Here is a 21293-nt window from a genome sequence, read left to right as displayed (position 1 = left end):
TAGAAAATATTAATGTTTAAAAATAATAACTAAATGATTGTACACTATTTTTTTCTCCATTAAAACGATTTCGAAGCATTAGATGGGAATGAAATTGCCTGTACGAGTTCTTTTTTATCCATATAAAATCGAGCAGTCATGGTATTATTGACTCGATATTCTATTTTTCATTTAACTTTCGGTGAACTTAATCTTGCTGCTTTGTTTTAAAGGTGAGAATAGGGGAGAGAACAAAGCAACACTCTTGGTTAACTATACAAAATTTCTTCACTATAATTCTATTGACTGTATTATACACCGTATATATGATTTCCCCCAAAATAAGCATCAATGATGTGTACAATAAGTCATGAATCACGATGTCATCCCCGCAATCTGTTCACAGAAATGTTTCATCATCGCAAAATGAATTCCACACCAAAAATGTTGCAGTATCAATCTTATGATGCAGGCATCAACCTGCATCGTACTGCTCTGAACTCCGCTCGTTCAATGTGCGTTGCAGTCAAACCATGTGCCAGCACTGAATCTGGTTAGCTGTTAGTGACCACCAAATGGTACAACCAAAAATTTAATCAGGTTTTGTGTACTCAAGCAGCATGTGCGGGGAACGGTATATCTTGACCAGAGTCCAGTAAAGGACCTCTTCCACTCCAAGCTCACCCTCAGCTCTAGCAGCATATATGTCCTCACATATGGCAATCAATCTACACAAGATGCAGGCAAGAAGTAATGTTAGTTACTGCATGATGTATCATAAATAAGGTAACTAACGATATTATTGTAGAAAAATGCATGTTCAAGGAAGAGTGCGGAAAAAATTATCATTGGTACGGTTATCTTCAGGAAGGAACTCTGCAGTACCTGTCACAGGAAGGTAGGTTCTCATAGGGAATTCTCATCCTTAAGTCAGAGCACTGGAGTCTGATAAAACGACCAACAGCTAGAACAAAAGTTATGTAAAGCCCCCATATGCTGAACTTGCTGAGTGTGTCACCGAGAATGCCCTCTGAAGTAATATTACAATATTAGAAATATTGTATAAATGAACTATGGATACAAATAATTTCATGACCAACTTACGTGGTGGAGTCTCCTCAGATATTATGATTGCCATAGGTCCCGTCAAAGCACCACAAAGTCCACTTAAATTTGATCGATTAATATCTCGGAATGTCCACCACTCAAATTGCTCACGATTAATAATGAGATCAGCACTAACAGTATTATCCTGAAAAATTGAAGTAGAAGTTTTCAATAGTAATTTTGGATCACTTCTGGAAAAAGTAGTACAAGAAATGAACACCATCTCTCCCTGCCTCGTCGTGTCTATCACTCGTATTAAAAAGAAATAGTAATTTCTAATTTAAAACCAATTGTTAGAAGGAAAAATTCCAGCGTTTACTGGTAAAGTACAGCACTATTGGCAACAAAAGATGATTAACTTCTAGCGGTCACCCATGTAATACCAATATGCAGTTATTTTCTCAATTCATATGAAATCAACAATTGAAGGAAGAAACACAGAAACGTTAGTTCAAATAAAAGAGGAAAGGGGTGCACTAAAAAGAAAAGTGTTAGAGACAAACACATTTTCTAAGTCCTACCTATGCACTACTTTATTAATAAATAAATTATTAAAAATTTTGAATCATAAGAGAAGTTCAGTATGCTCCAAAGTATTGCGATTTTCACGATAAATGTGTTCCTAGTATATCTCAACAGAAAATATGAACTCAGAATCAGATTACCTCCTCCAAAGGTCTAACGTCACCCGAACCAGTGAGGCGGAAATATCTTGGATAAACATTATAAATCCTAAAGCTGTTTACAGAACCATTAAGAACCATTTGAACATCAGACTGCGTTGGAAGATATTGAGGGTCAACAGCTTTTTCATATTTCACAACTTCTTTCCCTTTTGGCCTATCCCTTGAAAGTATCCAGGTGAAAAAGATTTCCATGTCAGTATTCCATTCAAGGGACTGAATCAATCTGGTCCGAACAACAAGTGGAACAAGCCACAGTGTACTAGCATCAGCTTGACAACATATCAACTGGATATCATTCTTATTATATGCATCCAAATAGCCAAAGGGATCGGAATTGACATTTGAATCTAGTTGATCCCACCGTAGTCTTTCGCATAGAGTAGTTTGATACAAATTCAACCTTCCACTTACTGTCTTGATATCAACCTGAAAGGTAGCATCTTTTATGGGGTTTGCAATGTTTGTCGGGTTACCACTGCTATACATCTGTAAGGAAAAAACAAGATGTGCTTCAATGATTTGTTATATGCTATTTGGGGCAACTGAAAAATTGTAATGGTCAAGCACATGAACACAAGTTTAATATTAACGGTTTTATAATGATATCTCACAACACCGTTATTTCCAAACAAAGTTGTTGAAAACTTATCAATCAATATTGGATTTGAAAAATGAAAAAAAAAAAATTAATAAAAGCATTCACTAACACTATTTTCTACAGAATCATTGGAAATTATGATTATACCTTTACCAAATTGTCGTAAACAAATTATTCAGATAAAAAATATTCTCAACATTTCCATAGTAATTAGGAAAAATGGAAATTATAATTATACCTTGTCATCTGGGACATCCTTCATTTCAGGTTATAAAGTTTTTGTTTCCTTCCTTGTTCAAAAACTTAAATATGCATAATATTCATTGTGAGATGTGTGAACTGGCCAAACACAAATGTGTACCTTTTCCTATGAGTAATAAAATAAACATTTCTCCTTTTCATCTTGTTCATACTTATGTGTGGGGTCCTTCCAAAGTTCCTAATATTTCAGGAGCTAAATGGTTTATCACCTTTATTGATTCCTAAATGGTTTATTGATGATTTTCTCCTTAAAACACAAATCTGAGGTTAGCTCCAATGTTATGGAGTTTGTGTCAATGATTAAGAATCAATTTGGGGTTACTATCAAGAAAATTAGGTCTGATAAAGCTAAAGATTATTTAAACCATACCTTAGATTCTTTCAGTTGAAAGGAAGGGATAATTTTGAAAGGAAGGGATAATTCATGAATTCTCATGTGTATACGCACCCCAACAAAATGGAGTTGCCTAATGGAAAAATGAGCACTTACTAGAACAAACTAGAGCACTCCTTTTTCAAAATAATGTTCCAAAAAAATTTTGTTGGAACCTGTACTTACTGCCACATATTATTTAATTAACATATTACCTTCTTTTGTTGTCTTTAAAAAGTTCAATGGAAGTTCTACACTCATTCTTTTATATTACCAAATCTGTCTTTTGGATCAGAAAATGAAATTCAAAAGAGTAATACAACTGAAAATGAAGTTGAGAGGGAGAGAGAAGAGGTGAATCAAAATCCTGAATCTGCTGGACCAGTTATTATACCACATGTTAATACAAAATTTCGAAAAGATTTGGTGTACGTCCAGATAGGAAAGGCCATTCTTAGGGATTTGTTTTCTAGAATAGGCAGTACTTATATCAAAATTTGTCCAATTAATGTCTATATATGTATCAAATGTATGTAATGAAACTGAATGAGAGATTATTTTCTTCTAAACTTAAGAGATATCAATAAAATAATTCTTTATTTTCTTAAAGTCACGATTAGAGCTCCCAATCTTGGAAGCCCTATTTTCGCTGCCTCATTAACAGCTTGTCACTGCCGTTGTTCATCATTGTCTTTAAGGTTACTGGTGGACTTGAAAGGCATGCCCCACTTGTTGTTGCCTTAGACACTATCATCATAACCTCTTGAGCACCATAAAGTGGCATCTCATTTGACTTTGATTTGGTTCAAACAATTTTTGTTTTTATTTGTTACAAATCAAAGCGATAAGAGCCATAGGCGTAAAACCCATTTTTTTATTTCACCATTTTCTAGATTTCTTTGTTTCTCTCTCTAGCTTCTTTCTGATTTCATTCCTCCAAACTTTATATATTTGAGAATCTAATTACACCTTGCAATAGCTAGGGAGCTAAGGATCATTTTCAACCAATCAGTTTTTAAATCACAGTAAGTTCCTAGAAAGTTCCTATTTGTCCTGAAGATTTTATATATTTTTTTTCTTTTGGATTTGTCATCAATCTTAGTGAGGTTAGTTAAGAAAAGTGATCCTCTCATCTTGGTTAAGCTTATACTGATTTTTTGTTATGTTTGAATACTTTGGTCTAGATCTATAGATTGAGTAGTTCTGTTGCTTGAGTTCGAAGTTATTTAGAGCAAGGAACAAAACAAAAGGGAAGACATTTATGTTTTTTTTATAGAATCTTAGGGTAGATGACCTGCCACAATATCTTGATTTCTATGCAGGGATTACTTTTATTAGAAAACAATTTGAATGTTTGAAATTGAGTGAAAATGTTATTTGAGTTTTTGGTTAATAGAGAAATGTTGTAAAATGCTTTGAATCTCTTGTGGAAATGTTGATAAAATTGCTAGACTATGCATGTTAAAGTATGTAGTTTCTTAAGTAAGTTTCGAATATGGTTTGGATAAGTAAGTTATCCATAGAGTAGTTAATGAGTTTGATGTGTATGAAAATATATTTTTAAATGATCAAGGTTGAATTGAAATGAGTGAAGAGTGATATTTGAGCGAATTATGGTTGTATTGGTAATTTTGAATTTATTTGTAGGTTGTATTTGATAGAGTAGTATTTAGTAAAAATTTTAAAAACAGATTTAGTTCTACTGCATAAAGTTGATATCTTGATATTTTTGCTCAAGAAAAAATAGAGCAAAAGCTCAACCTTTGCTCTTGGCCTATTTTCGCTTAAGCAAAGGATTATTTGTTCAAGGGAAAATAGGGTTGGAAGTCAACTCTTGCTCTCAACTAAATTTTCACTCCAACTAAGAAGTTTTTGTTTAAGCGAGGCAATTTTCACTCAAGCTAAATTTTTTTCTCTCTCCTTAATGGATTGAATGTGAATGTTAGTTATGAGTAAATAAAGTATTATATTCAACTGATTTGTGATTTTGATTAAATTAGTTATGTTGTATGAAAATGGTTGTTAAGAATGATAAGATTTGTATGAAGTTAGGGTCACAAATCTAGACTAATATGTGAACCATTGCTTGCTTAGTGTATTAAGTAAAGACAACTATGTTATAATAGAGATCTCCTTGTTTTAGATAGTCTAAGTCACAAACTATGATATAGGTGGTGAAAAGCTCATGAGGGAGTTCTTTTATATCGTGACATGTGTAGATATGCAGTTTGGATTGTAATGAACTTACCTTAATCCATTACTCTTAGGCTTACTTATCCAAGTCTTGATTTGGATTAGATGGTAATCTCTAGTAGAACATACTTGATATGAATATTTTGGAAGACGTAAGTTGATATTCCATTTGTTGAATATCCTTTGATGTATAGATTCATATTTAGTCTATATGGTTTTGTATGTTTGTGTTCGATGAATATGAATTGTTTGTGGATTGCCTATTTTAATGTTTTCTTTTATATACATTTGTACTATGTTGAAAATTTATTTCAATAACTTACCCCTGTATGTGTTGTTTGTGTGGTGGTTTGTTATGATTGTACTGTGTACACGAGCAAATATAGGTACATGTGCATAAGCAAACATCTAGAAGACAATAGAGTTCCATTTTAGACTCTCTTTTGTATAAATTTGTATTTATTTAAATTTTGTCATGTTTAAGCTGTATTTCGAAATACGAAATGCTTTGTATAAGTCCTTTGTTGGGTTTATAGTAAATATGATAATTTTATGTGAGTGTTACAGGTTGAATCTTTATTATCTTTTTGTTTTATGTTTTTCAATATCTAGTGTGAAAGCTTTTAAAGAGGAACTTGATCATTTGAAAACAATGATTGAATCAATGGCCAAGACCTCTAGATCGTATACCCTACCCATGAAAGGTAAGAGTATGCCCTTTGTCTCAGGGTGTTTGGATTCTTGATTCAGAAACATCCTACGTTTTTGAATTTGTATGTAAAAATGATGAGAGAACAACTTAATATAGTTGGTCTTATGCTTTCACCCTTCAGAAATTCCTAAAATAACATTGGTTTGAAGGGTGTTTCTGTCCTTGAATTTGAAAACTAAAAAAGGAGGCAATGAAGCCTCTTTGGCTTTGATTTCTGCTACAAATAGCAGCATGATGACCATGATGCTAAGGTGCTCGACAACAAGGGCAATGTGAGTGGCGGATGGGAGGGTAACCACTTTGCTCACCACCGGTGGTGCAAAAGCACACAATTGACAACTACGTTAATGACATTAACTATCTTTGTAATGCTCTTTATTAATATAAAAAGGTAAATCCATTTTACTATGTGGAAAAACTGATTCAAGCTCAGCCAGAAAAAAAAAAAATTCTCATTTGATCTCAGTTGAGAGAAAAGGATCTCTGTATATTCTATTGTGTAATAAAGTATATTACAACATTGACATGTTCATAGAATCTATAGCAATAATCCCTGTTCACACTGATAAATATCTAACTAATTAGGGAAACAAATAATAAAAAATAGTAACCAATCCAAGAGATAAACAGGAAATATGTTAACCAATTTAGAAAACAATCAAAGATATGATTCTGGAAATTTACGTTTAGTCTATTACTTACCAACATCGGAGCCCATATAACACAGATCAATACAAAGAAAAGGCATATCCCATTACAGCATTTGGTCATTTTTGTTTGCTTCTCTCCCTGTTTGTGTGTAGCTCTATTCAAAACTGAATCACATTTGACAAGGTACAAACTAGCATTTATGTCCTCCAGCTATCAAAACGGGGAAACCATGTTGTTACTTTCTAAACCATGCAAAAATTGGAAGGAAAAAATAAAAAAATAAAACCATGAAATTAAACTTGAGCTTTTCCAAATGAGTTTTCAAAGGAGCTTATTATACAGAGAAAGTTAATCTAAAAAGTGCTGCCAATAACAAACTTCAATCAAACATATGGCTTACTAATATCCTAAAACACATTCAATTTCAATCCTAAAGTAACAGTTTTACTCTGTTGTTTTAAAAAACAAATCAGGAATAGTGACAGATATCTCAAATTATTTGCCTTATCCAAATAAACAATACCGATTATATACTCAACAAAGTATTGCCATTTTATTATAAAAGAGATGAAATTTTGATCAACCACTATTTGTAGTTTTTCTTTTGTCCTTCCGTTTGGAATAGGTTGGTATTACAAAACATGTATAGCGATAACTATTATCACCATCTCATGAAATTCTCAAGTAGCTGCCATTTTTCAAATTGAATAATCAGGGACAAAGGAACTTCACTAAATATAATACACATTTCATTGGAAAACAGTATTCACAATAATAGGGTAGCACTAAAGATAAATTAATAAAAAAGATAGTTTATCAAAGTTGTTGCTGAAAATTGTATTTAGTAGGCAAATTTAACTTTTTGAATGAAAGATTGTTATTTTATAAATAATAAATAAATATTTACACGTACCTTTAGCCAGTCATACATGGTCAGGGATGTAGTTGTGCATGACCAGTCAAGAACACATCGTAATTCATAAAGGAATGGCAGTGCCCGATAAAGTCTATACCCTAAATAATTAACTCTTGAAACTTCACTGGTCAAAAATTGCCTATATAAAGTGCTCTTGTGAGGAACACCATATTGAAGTTGTACGGCCTGCAGTCCTAGAGAAACAGCCTTTGCAAGAAATATGGATCGGAGAGCAAACTGAGCTGTACGTTGTTGTGATGGCTCCAATTGCCAAGCATACTCTGTGACGGAATATGTGAAGAGAATAAGGTTGAAAATATAGAAAACCACTTTCCCCGTGGCAAATGAGCAGAGGTATATTATTCGATCAAGCACAATCAGGAAGAAGATAGCCTGAACAGAATAATTAACTCTTATTAGAAATCTATATGAAATAGCAACTCTAGCCGCACGTATAAGCATGCAATAAATCATCCCGTCATTCTAACATGTAACGAAGAAACTGTGTTTCTTAAGCATGCAAATTATGAATTGTGGTCATTCTCTTTCAAAGTATTTATATTTTAACCCTTACATTTGGAAAATCAAAAGAAACATTTTTCAAAGGTTCTGGGAAACTTTTTGGCATTATTAACAATCCCGGAGGTTTAAGCTAGTAAGTGAAGAAACATAAGAATGGTTTATATTGGATGTCTAACATGCATAAGATGAACTAAAAACCTCTCTTAAGTTAAAATCAACCTATTCACCCCAATTCTTGGAGTAGATGAGAGATTCTGTAAAAGCTGAAGTGCATGGTATTAACTCTCAAGTTTAGAAGAAATAACTTCTTTCTTATTATTATATCTTAGAACCTGTTCTATTAGCTGTATTATTTCTGTGTAAGATGGTATCCCTGAATCATAGGGATTCGGTTGACTAGGTACTATTATTATACTTCCTAAAATAGCTTTCTAAAGTCTTGTATATATGAATTGTATTCTCAGCATAATAAATTGAATGATTATACCCTAAATTATAAGATTATCTCCTTACATACTTGTTGGATATTTTTGGAAATAAGAATAACCTATTCGGGAACAAATCCTCGAGATTGTTATGCCAGTAATAAAAGAAAGATACAACAAATATACAGAATTAAAATACAGTAGGAATAATATCTAAAACTTCCCAAGTCAATTCAGTGTATCTTATTGTGCTCTTCTCTTATAAGTACTTATATTATAGTAGAGTTATCGATAATAACTGTAAATGATACAAAGGTGACAATCCTTTATTACAGAAGTCCTATATACAGGTCAAAGAATAATCACTAATAGGTGTCCGCTGCAACTGACTGACAATGACATTTATAACTGTCTAATCAAAACAAGTTACTATTTAGAAAAGTTTCACATCATCTGCCTCAATTATTGATGTGTTGCTTATACATTTTTTTGGAAACTTCTTTCAATGTCAATTAGTTTTAAGATGAAATCTAACATGGTATCAAGTCTATAACACATCTTGGTAAATTGAGTATTCTGGCAGTCATTTGTGGAAGGGAGGTACTGGGAAGTTCCACAACACCTGTGTCATTTCTTTAGGTGTTGCTTATATATTTGTTGGCCAACATCACATATTGCCAATTGGTTTTTGACATGAAATTTAACAGACTATAAGCAGATCAAATGTGAAGATACAGAAATAAATAACTATAACATTTACCCTCTATTTAGAATAAGAGAAAGATGATGGAGAAAATTGAAATATGAATTTGTGTTCCTAAAAAACTTTTCCTTCTATTTTCTTTCTGCTTTCTCTTCAACCAAAGGAAAACACAGTTATCTATATTTTCCTTTCTTTCTATTTTCTGTCTTCCCTACCACAATACCATTGTAGATAAGTTGATGCAAACAAGACCGTGATTTATTAATATACTATGGAAAAACTCTTATTGACCTGCTTAAATATGGAAGGATAAATTAAAAGTAAAAAGTACAGACATACCATCAACATAAAGACATATTCTTTTGGAAACTGGTCTTCAAGCTGATACACATCGAGAAACTCACTTTTATTTTTTATGACAGACTGATAGAAGATAGCAACAAGAAAGAATACAATCAAATCTGCACAAAATATGTAAGCATACAGATCAATTTCTCTCTTGCCTCCACCAATTACAGAAAGAATATGGTAAGGAAATCCCACTTCTTCCACCAAACCAGTACGCTGAGCTTTGAGGATTTCCTTGGCCACATCAGCTGCTGGAGTTAAAGACTTATTCCATTCTGTGGAAGAGCTGTCAGTTACAGGTGAAGCATACACAACTTCAAAAACAACCAAGGCAACATTGGGTTTCTCTAGACTTCTTTCAATGCTTTGAACATTAACCCTGCTGGCAAAAGAGCAAAGATTTGGATTCTTTTCCTTGCAGTTTTCAGTATGAACAATTCTGAGCACCTGATTAATTCCAGATTCAATTCTCTGTGGTTGAATCCCATCCTCTGGCCAGAAGTTGACATCCAGAGAAACCTGAACAAAGTAAGGAGGAGATTCGGCTCCTTGTGTGAGTGATTTCCAGTACCTAAAGAAGCTTCTGATTACCAGTTTTACCATGTTGATCATCTGATTTAGCAGATCCCATGCTCTATCTTGCCAATTATAACTAGTATGGTCATCATTTGCATGAAGATCATTCCTCTTATACTTGAAGTCTGTGGAAGACATTAATTCATCATCTTTAGGAGTTATGGAGCTTTGAATGAGGGTAAATAAATACACAAGAAAGAGAGGTAATGAACTGACGACAAATGAAGAAGTGATTTTGTGTGTTGGAAAACCCAATTCTCGTAGCAGCCAAGGATCAATGTTCAACCCACAATGCTGGATGACAATTTGGTATAGATACTGAAGTAAAATATAAAGTTCTGTATAGATCAGCACCACAATCCAGAAGATGTAACTTGGACCTGTATGTACACATAAAGCATACAAAAAGAGAGCCCCTATATACACCATTGATAGCAAACTGAAATTCCATAAGAACACGAGAACAAAGGAACAGTAACATACAACATCATTATTGGATCGCATCTGGTTCCACATAAATCGAAAGATCCTTCCCAACTGCAGACTTGCAGCCTCAGAACTCTTATCAGATTGCATAGATGAAGAACGATCCATATATATGTGCTGAGTTTTCTGACTCTCCATCTCGTCATAGATCCTATCCTCAGTGTTGGTGCGCTCATTTGAATCAGAATCTTGTGAAATATTCAGAAAGCTCACTAGATTATTGACTGCCTTATTCCCAATGAACTGTACCTGGGAAACACCATCACCTATTAATTGTACAGCAGACTTGAGAGGGTTCTCTTTTGGTTGCCCTTTAACTTTTTCCTTTTTTCCAGAATCACTAGAAGCAGTATCAATATCTATTTCAGTAATTTCACAAATAGGAGGGTCCTGCAGATGTTTCATGTACTCTTCTGTCAATGGAGTTTCTACATTTGTACAAGCAGATGTTTCCTGCAGTTCACTGGGATGAACAGAATCCTCTCTTATTGCATAATCTAGTCTCCCCAAAACTTGGTCTTCTTTATCAGAGATTCCAATGTCATTATTTGATGTGAGAGAAACACTCCTTCTTCTTCTCAGACCTTCACTATTGTGAGAAAATCCATCAATACAATTAGTTGATCCATTCATGCTATGTAGTTGTATTTGCAAATTAAGCATTTCAGATTTCATCTTCTCCACCTGTAAATTACGTTGTCGTTTATTCTCTTCACTTTCACGATTTTGTTGTAATTGTGCAGTTTTCCATGCAGCCTTTTTCTCTTGCTCACGCACAATAGCCCCAATTTGCTCTGCTTCCAAGTAGCGGCATACATAATCAAACTCTTGTGAGGAAAACATATATGACTGAAGCGATACAAGCACAAAAATGATAATCTCTACAATTGCAGATCTGGCTGTTATCCGAAATCCATAATCATATTTATAAAAACCAATCATTTCATAAATGTTATTCACTGTCTCACAGTTCCCCGCACTTGGTCCCCCAATAAAAGGAGACTGATAAGCAAGAGAAATCATAATAACAGTGAAGTTGTATATGCGCAAGAACTTGAATATTCTGTTCTTCTTCTTCAGTATTTCAAATCTCATGCGAAAGAATACCAGAGCAAAGGCAAGATAACCAAGATGCAAAATGTCATATTCAAGTGTTCCAGTAATCAATATTAATATCAGCACAAGGTCAAGAAGATGGCAATAACAGTAAAGCCTCAAATAGTCAAGAAAGGTCCACATGCTTTTAGTTTCAAAAGATAGATCTCGCCAAACAAATGTGTTCCTTCGCTGGGACATGATTTGACGATATGTTGATGATCCTGAAAAGCTAGGCAAGTGATCTGCACGAAGTTTGAAGCAAGCCAGCATGAACACCACAAAGTAGCTGATCAACATCCTGGGGTCGTCAACAATAAGTCCTACAGAAAAGACAGTGAAATGAACAGGTTATTGAAGGTTTCAACGTGCAAAGTAATATATTAAATAAGAGAAATCTTATTTCTATAACAATTCATAGAATAGTTTGTATATAATTATTAAATATCATATTGGTGGAGAGAAATAAATAGAAAAAATATTGTATACATTATTTGATGTGTACCATATCTCATTAAATAATGGGTCTCAATAACCAGTTGCCTTAAAGACAGAACATTATGTTAAATACTTCAAATTATTTAAAACCAAATCTAGCATTATCCTAAAATAATACATGCATATTAAATACAGTAGTGGAGAGCCACGGGGAATTTTAAGAACTGATGTCCCTAATCACTAGTTTTAATCTGCACCACAGGGAGATGCTTCACATAGGAAGAAAATGACTAGATATTTCAAGTACCTAAATAAAAGTAAAGAACCAATTAGCCAAATATTTAAGCTAAAAGAAAACTGTCTAATGCCTTCACACACTTAAAAAGTTTTAGAACTAAATATTAACAAAATGATCATGGACTTCTTCCAAAGAAAGTGCAACTCAAAGAAGGATAAGAGAGCCCTACCGAACCAACACTTTTCACAAAAATGGAAATACGGATGAGAAATTTTCCAGCAGTCATGGCAACGATTTGAAGCATGAGAATTCGAAAGCTTCATATCTTTCCAGATTACCAAGTATTCAAGGATGAGAATGGAAGCAAACAAAAAGACAAACATAGGCCAGACTTTGCGTACTATTTGCCGATTGAGAAGAATACAAGCAGCAAGCAGTGCAATATACAGCATGGATAATGCATTCAACAAGGCAAAGCTTACCAGCAGTAATGATATCATGTTTATCTCAAGTCCAAATAAATTAAACATATTCTCAATCCAAAATTTCAAATATATCTTTAAGACAGTCTTCTGTGTTTCAAATCGCTCCTTTCTCAAAGCAATAATCCGTTTCTTGTTCCACTTGTGACTCTCTTTGGAGCTTCCCCAAATAAACCCAAATGAATATTTTTTACCGTTACTATCAGAACCTCCTCTTTTAGAGGATGGAGTATCAGGTGCTTGTGAAAGACCAGAGGTAATAATTTGCAGTGACTTGCCTGGCGTCCTTTCTTTTACTGAAGATGGAGGATGTGAATTATATGATCCTTTACTTTCCTCATTGCATATAGCATCATTGATGTATGCATCTTCTGTGGGAACAAACAGAGGACAAGGTTCTTCCCATTGTCCTTTGCTAAGAACTTCACTTGGCATCCTCTCCAGCCAACGGAAGACATTGTATTGAAGAGTACAAGCCACAATCACTAGCACTTTTCCCCTCAATCCAGATTCTAGACCCCAAAAGCCAGGCTGAAATACGTGGAACCCCAAAAAGAGAGATATATCAGAATATTTCTGCCCTGGAAACATTTTAGCCTGCTTGCCCAATAACTGAAAAAGATATTCAGCTGTCACCAGAAAACCTGTGTAAGCTAAGAATGATTTAGAGGGTATAGTAGAAACTTTTGGTAAAATGGAGCAGAAGACGAGGCCAACCAGATACACGAAACCAAATGCACTAATTGAGCTTAAAGATGCATAAAACAGAGCAATAAACAAGATCTTCTGGCTGTGCCAGATAATAAATCGCCTGATAAACCCCAGTGCCCCTGGTTCTAACTGATCCATGTGATCCTGACTGTTCTGCTTGTTATTCCTCCTCTCATAACTATAAAGTTGCATAACAATTAACACGGCCATAGATTCCCAAATATTGTCAAAAGAAGATGCTTTTGAGTCATATCCCAAATAAAAGTAGAGATCTATTAATTTGGACAACCACATCTCTAGGCTTGAGAAGCTGCTCAAACTATATATGAAAATAAACACCAAAATTGCATACACTTTCAATGGAAGCCAAAGCTGTCTTTTCGTTCTCTCAACAAGTTGTCTTCCAATAATCCAGAGAAGGAGAAGTAAGACATAACCAAATGATATGTAATTAGGTCTCACCATGTATACAGTGAGAAGAATTGTCAGAAAAGCAATGTAAGTACCACATGATCGATATAGAGATAGGAACTTCTGCCCAGTTGCACTCAGGTACGATGCTATTCTTCTTTCTGTAAAAAGAAAATATGATGAGAAAACAGGATCACACAAATAAGACAGCAGCTGCAAAAGTAATTGCAGTCCAAAAACTTGGTTTTCTATGAATAGGAGGAGCATATAAGTTTTGCATTTAAAGCATCCTAATCAGAGCTTACTCATCAAAACATTTTCATCATCCAAGTAGAGCCTTGGGGCAGCATGTGAGTCCTAGAGAATAAATGATGTCACTTATATGCTTAACGATTTTCTTATATTCATCTTTGGATATAATACTCAAGACAAATATTATATCAACCACCATGAACTAACACGAAATTAATTATACACTATGACTGTAAAAGGTAAAATGACACTCAGAATGGAAGCACTATAAACGTTTTTGAAATGTACCATGAGAGAAACTTTCATCACTGTTTCTCAAAGAGGAGGAAGAATATACAGACAATAGAACAGATTTGTTAAGACCAGCTTTCAAGATACCAAATCCAATAGGAGGGCTAGGGGCATGCTGTATGATTGCTGAAAATGAAAATAACATCTCAAAACCATAGTTATGAATTGCACAGAAGCAGGCCAGTAAAGCTACTTCCAAGAAATCCCAGGCACTATCTTCTTCACGGAGACCTGCAACAATTTCATAGAACATGCTGTGAATCTCCCATTTCTCCATGTCAATTAATAAGTGGTAAAGCCTATGAATATAATGGAATTGATATCATTTAAAAGTATGAACAAACTAAAATACACTAATACCTAATTGCGTTACAACTTCCATGCTTAAAGAGCCCTTTTTCTCCAATGCAGTTGAGATCAAATTAATTTGAAGAACATACAACAGTGAAAAATGAATCTCGCATAAGAGAATCAGAGCCTGTCGTATCTTTCTACTGACATTGTGAGTCAAAAGGTACATCAGAAAGAATATCACTGAAGAAAAGACAGAACAGAAGCTAATCAATAAACTAGCATAGGATAAGGACACACAAAAAACTGCATTCCACAGATCATTTAAATGGATTCCATGCAAAATGAACATAAATTATTTGAATACACGTACTATATACAGCATGGATGAAACCAGGTTTCAGAGCAATGAGAAAGATCAATGCCAGCATGATAGCACGAGAGCATTTGCGCAGTCCCCATGCTATTGTTGCCACAATCAACACCTTAGTCTCTCCCTCCACTGAAGATAAGAAAGATGGGACGGGACACAAGAAAAATCAAATGTAATCAGAAAATTTGTTCTTTGGATGAAAAATAAAATAAACAGAAAAAAGAAATGATGCAAGTCACTCGTACTATAGTGATGGTCAATAAAATCCAGTCAAATAAAGCTGAAGTTAATACTGATAGAAAAAGAATGCTAAATTTACTACATCAACAACAACTGAGTACATAGGAAAAAGGTTATTTTTGCTAAAAGAAGCTTTTGGATATGGTCAGCTATTTGGCTTCCATTTGTTATTCAGCCAACAATTATCAGAGTTTATAGCCATACATAGGTGCATGCATGCCTGTGTGCAAAGAGTTTGAAACAGTTGGGCTTGAACTCAACAGTATTTGATGCACATGTACTACCACACCATAGTGTTTTCAGGGAGGTATAGAGGATTCATTTTAGAAGAAAATTTGAAATGTTTTATGACAATATATTGATTGGGCAGAGAATTCTAAAAGAAATTGAAATTATAGAAAGTATCGATGATGATGATGATTGGATTAATTACATTTAGGAAATTTCAAATTCCAACAAAATAGTAGGAATATGAAATTCTTCATACTCTCTCCTCTATAACACCAATGTTATTTCACTTCACATTCTTTCGTCGACTAGGCTAGTGCATCGTCAACTCAATGTTTGTTGGGACATCGTCAACTAAGCAAAGATCGAGATGTCATCAACACAACTGAGGTTGGGGTGATATCGGCTTAACATTTAGTTTTCAAATGATGTTAGTGAGAGTTTCTCTTAGACTAAAGTCAGTCATGGCCAATTTTAGTCGATATTATCAATATTATTCTTTTGCTAATATGTCGAGATATTTTAAGAAGTTTCAGATTTTATTCCTATTGATCTTAATTCTGAATATTGGCTATATCTTTGTTTTATTACTAGCATATCAATCCCACAATCTCAAAGATTTGTTTCGTAGAATAGGCTATGCTTGTTTCCTAAATTAACCAATCAATGTATACATATATCATATGTAACAAGACTGAATGAAAGAGAAATTGTTTTCTTCTAATTTTGAGATAATATAAGCTAGTATTCTCATCAAGGTTTTCTTGTCAACATCAACAAGGCTTTTATGTTGACATTAATTGAGGTTATTTTCATTTGATAACAATCAAGGTTGTCTTTTGGCCAACATTGACCAAAGTTATTCTTTTGCAAATATAGATTGAAGTTATTTATTGACCAACGTTAATTAAGGATTTCACAATCAACTATAGCAAAACTATTTTTTGATCAATGTTAGCTAAGGGCTTTTTTATCGATGACAATGGGACTATTTTTTTACCAATGTAAGTTCTGGTTTTTTCAGCTGATACTGATAGGGGTTTTCTTCAGTTCACATTTTGAATTATTTGTCCACAAAAGCAAACCAAGTTTATTTCCTAATTAACTTTAGTTGGAGTTTTCTCGGCCTACATTGGCAAGGATATATTTTAGTTGATGTTAGTTAGATTCTTTTTATTGATTAAAGATATTGTTAGTCATTATTTACTTTATTAAATTCAACAATCAATCGGCTGAGATGATTCTCGTAAAATTATTATGTTAATGACATTGGTAACAAGATGATCACATATAATACAATGCACCAACTTGATGGAAAGTGTTAAGAGGTATGATTTAATTCTGTTCGAGATATAATTTGATTACATTAAATAGGAACATATTATAGGATGTTGTCAAAAAAACTGTTTCTTATATAATTCATAGAGGAGCCATTGTTCTTAAATAGAATACAAAGACTTAGTAACTAAAAGCCTTAATTTATGATGGATATAATTTATCCCTACAAATCAGGACTTCAAATAATATAGAATATATTGTCACCTATTAACCTCCTAATTATCCTCCTAATTGTGGAATGTAATTAAACAATTATGTTAGAATTATTACTTCTATGTAGTATCATTAACCCTATGTATAGGGTGTAGAGTGTGGGAAACTTAATACTGTTGTATTTAGTTCTGCACCTAGGGCCCTAGTGCAGTCACTTAGTCTTCTATGTAACCTTGTATCAGATATTCACAGTGTTATCAATATCGGATAACGGAAAATATCGGCAAGCAAAAAATCCGTTATAAAGTTATAACGGAAATCATATCGGGTTATAGCGGAAAGTATAATTTTTGAAAAAATAATTATAGAGAAAGAAGAGAAGTAGAAAAAAATTTGAAAAAAAAGGAGTTGACAGTGGCGGCAGGCGGCAGTGGCTGACTGTGGCAGCCGGAGGCAGGCGGCGGTGGCTGATTGTGACGGTAGGCGACAGACGGCAGTGGCTGACAATGGTGGGCAGCAGCAACTGGTGGTGGCAGTTGTGGCTCTTAGTTGCAGTAACTAAGGCCAAAGTTGAAAGAATAAGAAAAGAGATGTTTTAATGGATATTTAACTGCATTAGTAATATTTTACTGCAGTAACTGGTAAAAGAATAAGAAAAGGGCCACAGTAAAATATAAAAGAAAAAGAGAGGAGGGGTTTTGGACTTAGGTTAGGTCAAATAATGTTAGTGGGCCTGACCCAAATTAAACCTCAGTAAAACTGATGGAGTAAAACGCATAGAAGGATGAAATTAGGGTTTATTTGTGGCAGCCACCGCCTATCTCATCTCCCACACTACTCATCTCTTCTCAGACACGGTAGCTGCAGTATCTCTTCCACTTTGCTACTGCTTGTCTCTTTCTTCAGTTCTCTTTTTTCGCCATTACCGTTTCGCCACCGCCAGCCGCCATGCGAAAAGCGGCCGCCACGAGCCGCCACAGGAAACCCGCTTCGCCTCCGTCATGTTGTGGCGGTAGGTCGGGAAACCGCAACCGATTTCCGCCATGGCGCCGCCATGGCCGAAATTTGATAACATTGGATATTCATTATAAATAGAGGAAAATGAGAGTGGTCCAATAAGCCCACTACTCATATATTTTTCAATTTCAATCTCAAGTAATTAATTAAAGAATTTCAACTTCAAGATGTCACTCAAATGACATCTATATGTGACAATAAAGTTGCTCTTCAAATTATCTCTAATCTTATGTTTCATGAAAGGACCAAATTAACTGTCATTTTATCTGAGAAAATATTGTATCCGAAAACATCATGACTAAGTTTGTTAACTCAAGTAATCAGTTAGCAAATATTTCAGTAAATCTTTACCGGGATCTAGAATTGATTATTTTTGTAACAAACTTTGTACATACAATTTATATGCACCAACTTAAGGGGAAGTGTTAGACATTGTTAAGATATTGTTAGTTACAATATCTTATGTTAGTTACAATATTATGTATTTGGGTCTAGCCCATATTTTCTTTATTATTGTTCATTATAAATATATTACTCCATGTGTATTTTATACACAAGGGGAATTACTCCTTGCTGATACTATGTCAGAAAAACTGTTTCTGATATTATTCATACAGCATTCATTGCTCTTAAATAAAATACAAAGACTTAACTTAAAATCCTAATTTATGATGGATATAATCTATCACTACAATTCAGGATTAATGATCCTGCAGAATAAATAAAAAAATGTCAGCCTATTAACCCTCCTAATTATGGAATGCAATTAAATCTCCTAATTATGTGATTAAAACTGTACAAGAAAATATTTACTGCAGCATAAATCAAGGGATTCTCACAGATTTGATAATGAAATATCTTACCAAATATTTCTGATTATTAAATAATATAACATCTCCTTATGTAATATAATCATACCATATAGCTAATATGGTTATTCATTTTTATCAATCACTGTAGGGATTTGTTTTATCAACATAACCAATGTCACTTTTGTCCAAAGTTTGTCAGTATTTTTGTCTAATGTCAAATGGGAAAATTTGTGGTCAATCTTAACCAAGATTGTTTTGGCCAGTTTCAGCCAAGCAGATTTTTTTCGTAGCCAACAATCCAAGAGTAGGCCAAAAAGAACCTGACTAACAATGTCAACAAAAAAAGATAACCATGATCGATGTTAGTCACAATAATTGTGGTGTGAATATAACCTGAGTTGATGTTGATCAAGAAAAACTCTAATTGACATGAAGTGAAAAAAAAAAAAATCTTCAAGACTGAATAACCTCAGTCAACATCAATTGAAAAACATCACCAAATGATTTTTAAATTATTGAATGTTGTTTGTTATTTATTATTAATATAAAATTTTGTAATTGGTGGTAACTTAAATACTCGATACTAAAACAAGAAAATTAAAATTCAATAAATTTGAATTGTTTTCAAAACAAAAACATTTAAAAAGAAAAAGCAAATCACATTCAATGTATTTGCATTTCTAAAAGATTTTTAAATTCCCTATCTAAACACATGGTTAGTATATTCTTGACTGTTCTATGTGACATTTATGATTTTTTATATTATATTTTAGGATTGCTTGTTTTCTTACAATGAAATTCATCCCTTAAGCAAATTCCATTTGTCTCCTGAAGAATTAACACAGAACCGCAGGCAATTAAAATATGCAACGACAAGATAACCAAGACATGAAACTCCCCAAAAAAAGTTTCAAGCCAAAATAAGGTGATATACACAAAAGATGTACAAAATTCTTGATAACAACCTAGTGAGACTAAGTATTGAAAAAAAAAAAAAAAAGTCATGAGATCCCAGATGGGCTATAGATGATTATCAGAGGAGTTAAATATGAAAAGAGAAAATAAACATGAATACATACAAATACACACATACTCCACTGTATATGGGCATATATAAGTCACCGGTAAGAAGCGTACGACTGTACGTGGCTGTACATAACTCTAAATTAAAGAGGTTTGTTAAATTTTCATGTATCAGGTATGACAAGATTGTAATAAATTACCTTTTACTGAGGAATAGTCATTTGACGATTGGCCACTCTCATCAGACACGCAGAGGAAAACTGAATTGTTCACAAGATTACCTAATGCAACCAAAATTCCAAGACAAAATTGTGCAAGCAAAAAAAATCCAGGTATTGGATAGTGCCATAGTCCTACCATCTCCCAAATTTTCATGTCCTGTACATATGTATGAAAACATTTACAAAAAGTTGAAAGTACGTTCACTCAAAAATTGTCACTCTAAATGATTACCCGTCCAAGTTTCCAGTTCAGAAATGTGAATGCCACATTAAAAATATAGGTGCTAACAGCCCACAAGAGAATGAAGACAAGAAGCAGTCCATTCAATCTATGCAGACGAAATAAGGAAGGAAAGGCATAAATAACGTATCCGACATAAGCAAGTAGCCCAAATGCACATAAGCTTGCAAAATTGAAGCTCCAAAAGGAAAGGGCAAACAAGGAGACCTGCAAAATAAAATTAAACAAGGGAATCAATAAACAAATCATTTGGTATTAAGCAAACTAAATGCGTATGAAATAAGATATAAGTAGTTGCAAATGCATCAGAAGAGATCACAACGAATCCTATACCCATTGGACACATACAATGAGTACTATAGTACCCATATTCATTTGCCCGATGCATGTGTGTGGGAAGGGAGGGCATATCTAATGAAAGTGAGGAAAAATGAATTAATCTTGGTCATCCATACCATTTATAAATGGTCATGGTTGTTTCAATTAGTTCTAATCTTAAATATCCATTGAATTATATGGTCGAAATATACACACAGATAGAGAAGTAGTATTATCAAATAACTTTGCTATAAGTTACACCAACTATGACACTAAGCAATAACCTCTTATTGGATAATTTTATCTAAAAGTATGTACTTAAAGTAAAAGTTTCTAATCACACATATACACACACATTAAAATAAAGAGGATCAAATGACACTAATACATGTTACACCAAGTATTACAATAAACAATAACTTCTTATTTGATAATTTTATCTAAAAATATAACTTGGGATAGGAAGTTCTAATCACTAATTGTTCAATATTCCATTAATATAGGTTTATTTGCACATTTTACCGCTCAACTGTCCATTTCCATTATTTTACCATCAACTGCCAATAGAAAACTGGTAACATGAC

General features: G+C 33.6%; 1 protein-coding gene across 3 annotated transcripts in view; it reads right to left on the bottom strand.

The window, feature by feature from the left end:
- Positions 1–248: 248 nt before the first annotated feature.
- The window catches only part of LOC114191582 (piezo-type mechanosensitive ion channel component), a 30516-nt gene continuing 9471 nt past the window's right edge, over positions 249–21293 (bottom strand). For 2 of the 3 annotated variants that reach the window (XM_028080833.2, XM_028080836.2), the window contains 13 exons: positions 20383–20598; positions 20130–20307; positions 15119–15247; positions 14815–14988; positions 14452–14685; positions 12537–14072; positions 9466–11954; positions 7474–7869; positions 6612–6770; positions 1752–2258; positions 1084–1231; positions 865–1009; positions 249–707 (listed from right to left, as the gene is read on the bottom strand). In XM_028080833.2, coding sequence (XP_027936634.2) covers positions 572–707; positions 865–1009; positions 1084–1231; positions 1752–2258; positions 6612–6770; positions 7474–7869; positions 9466–11954; positions 12537–14072; positions 14452–14685; positions 14815–14988; positions 15119–15247; positions 20130–20307; positions 20383–20598 — 6447 coding nt within the window. In that variant the 3' untranslated portion in view covers positions 249–571. Of the gene's footprint in view, positions 708–864; positions 1010–1083; positions 1232–1751; positions 2259–6611; positions 6771–7473; positions 7870–9465; positions 11955–12536; positions 14073–14451; positions 14686–14814; positions 14989–15118; positions 15248–20129; positions 20308–20382; positions 20599–21293 lie in introns of those variants that run through there. The other variant, XR_003605982.2, reaches the window with a different exon arrangement.

This window comes from Vigna unguiculata, chromosome 7 (assembly GCF_037176805.1).
Source record: "Vigna unguiculata cultivar grain cowpea cultivar isolate G323 ecotype 2 chromosome 7, ASM3717680v1, whole genome shotgun sequence".
Taxonomy (NCBI): domain Eukaryota; kingdom Viridiplantae; phylum Streptophyta; class Magnoliopsida; order Fabales; family Fabaceae; genus Vigna; species Vigna unguiculata.
Note: the sequence above shows the minus strand (reverse complement) of the source record. Positions and strands in the feature narration are given on the sequence as shown.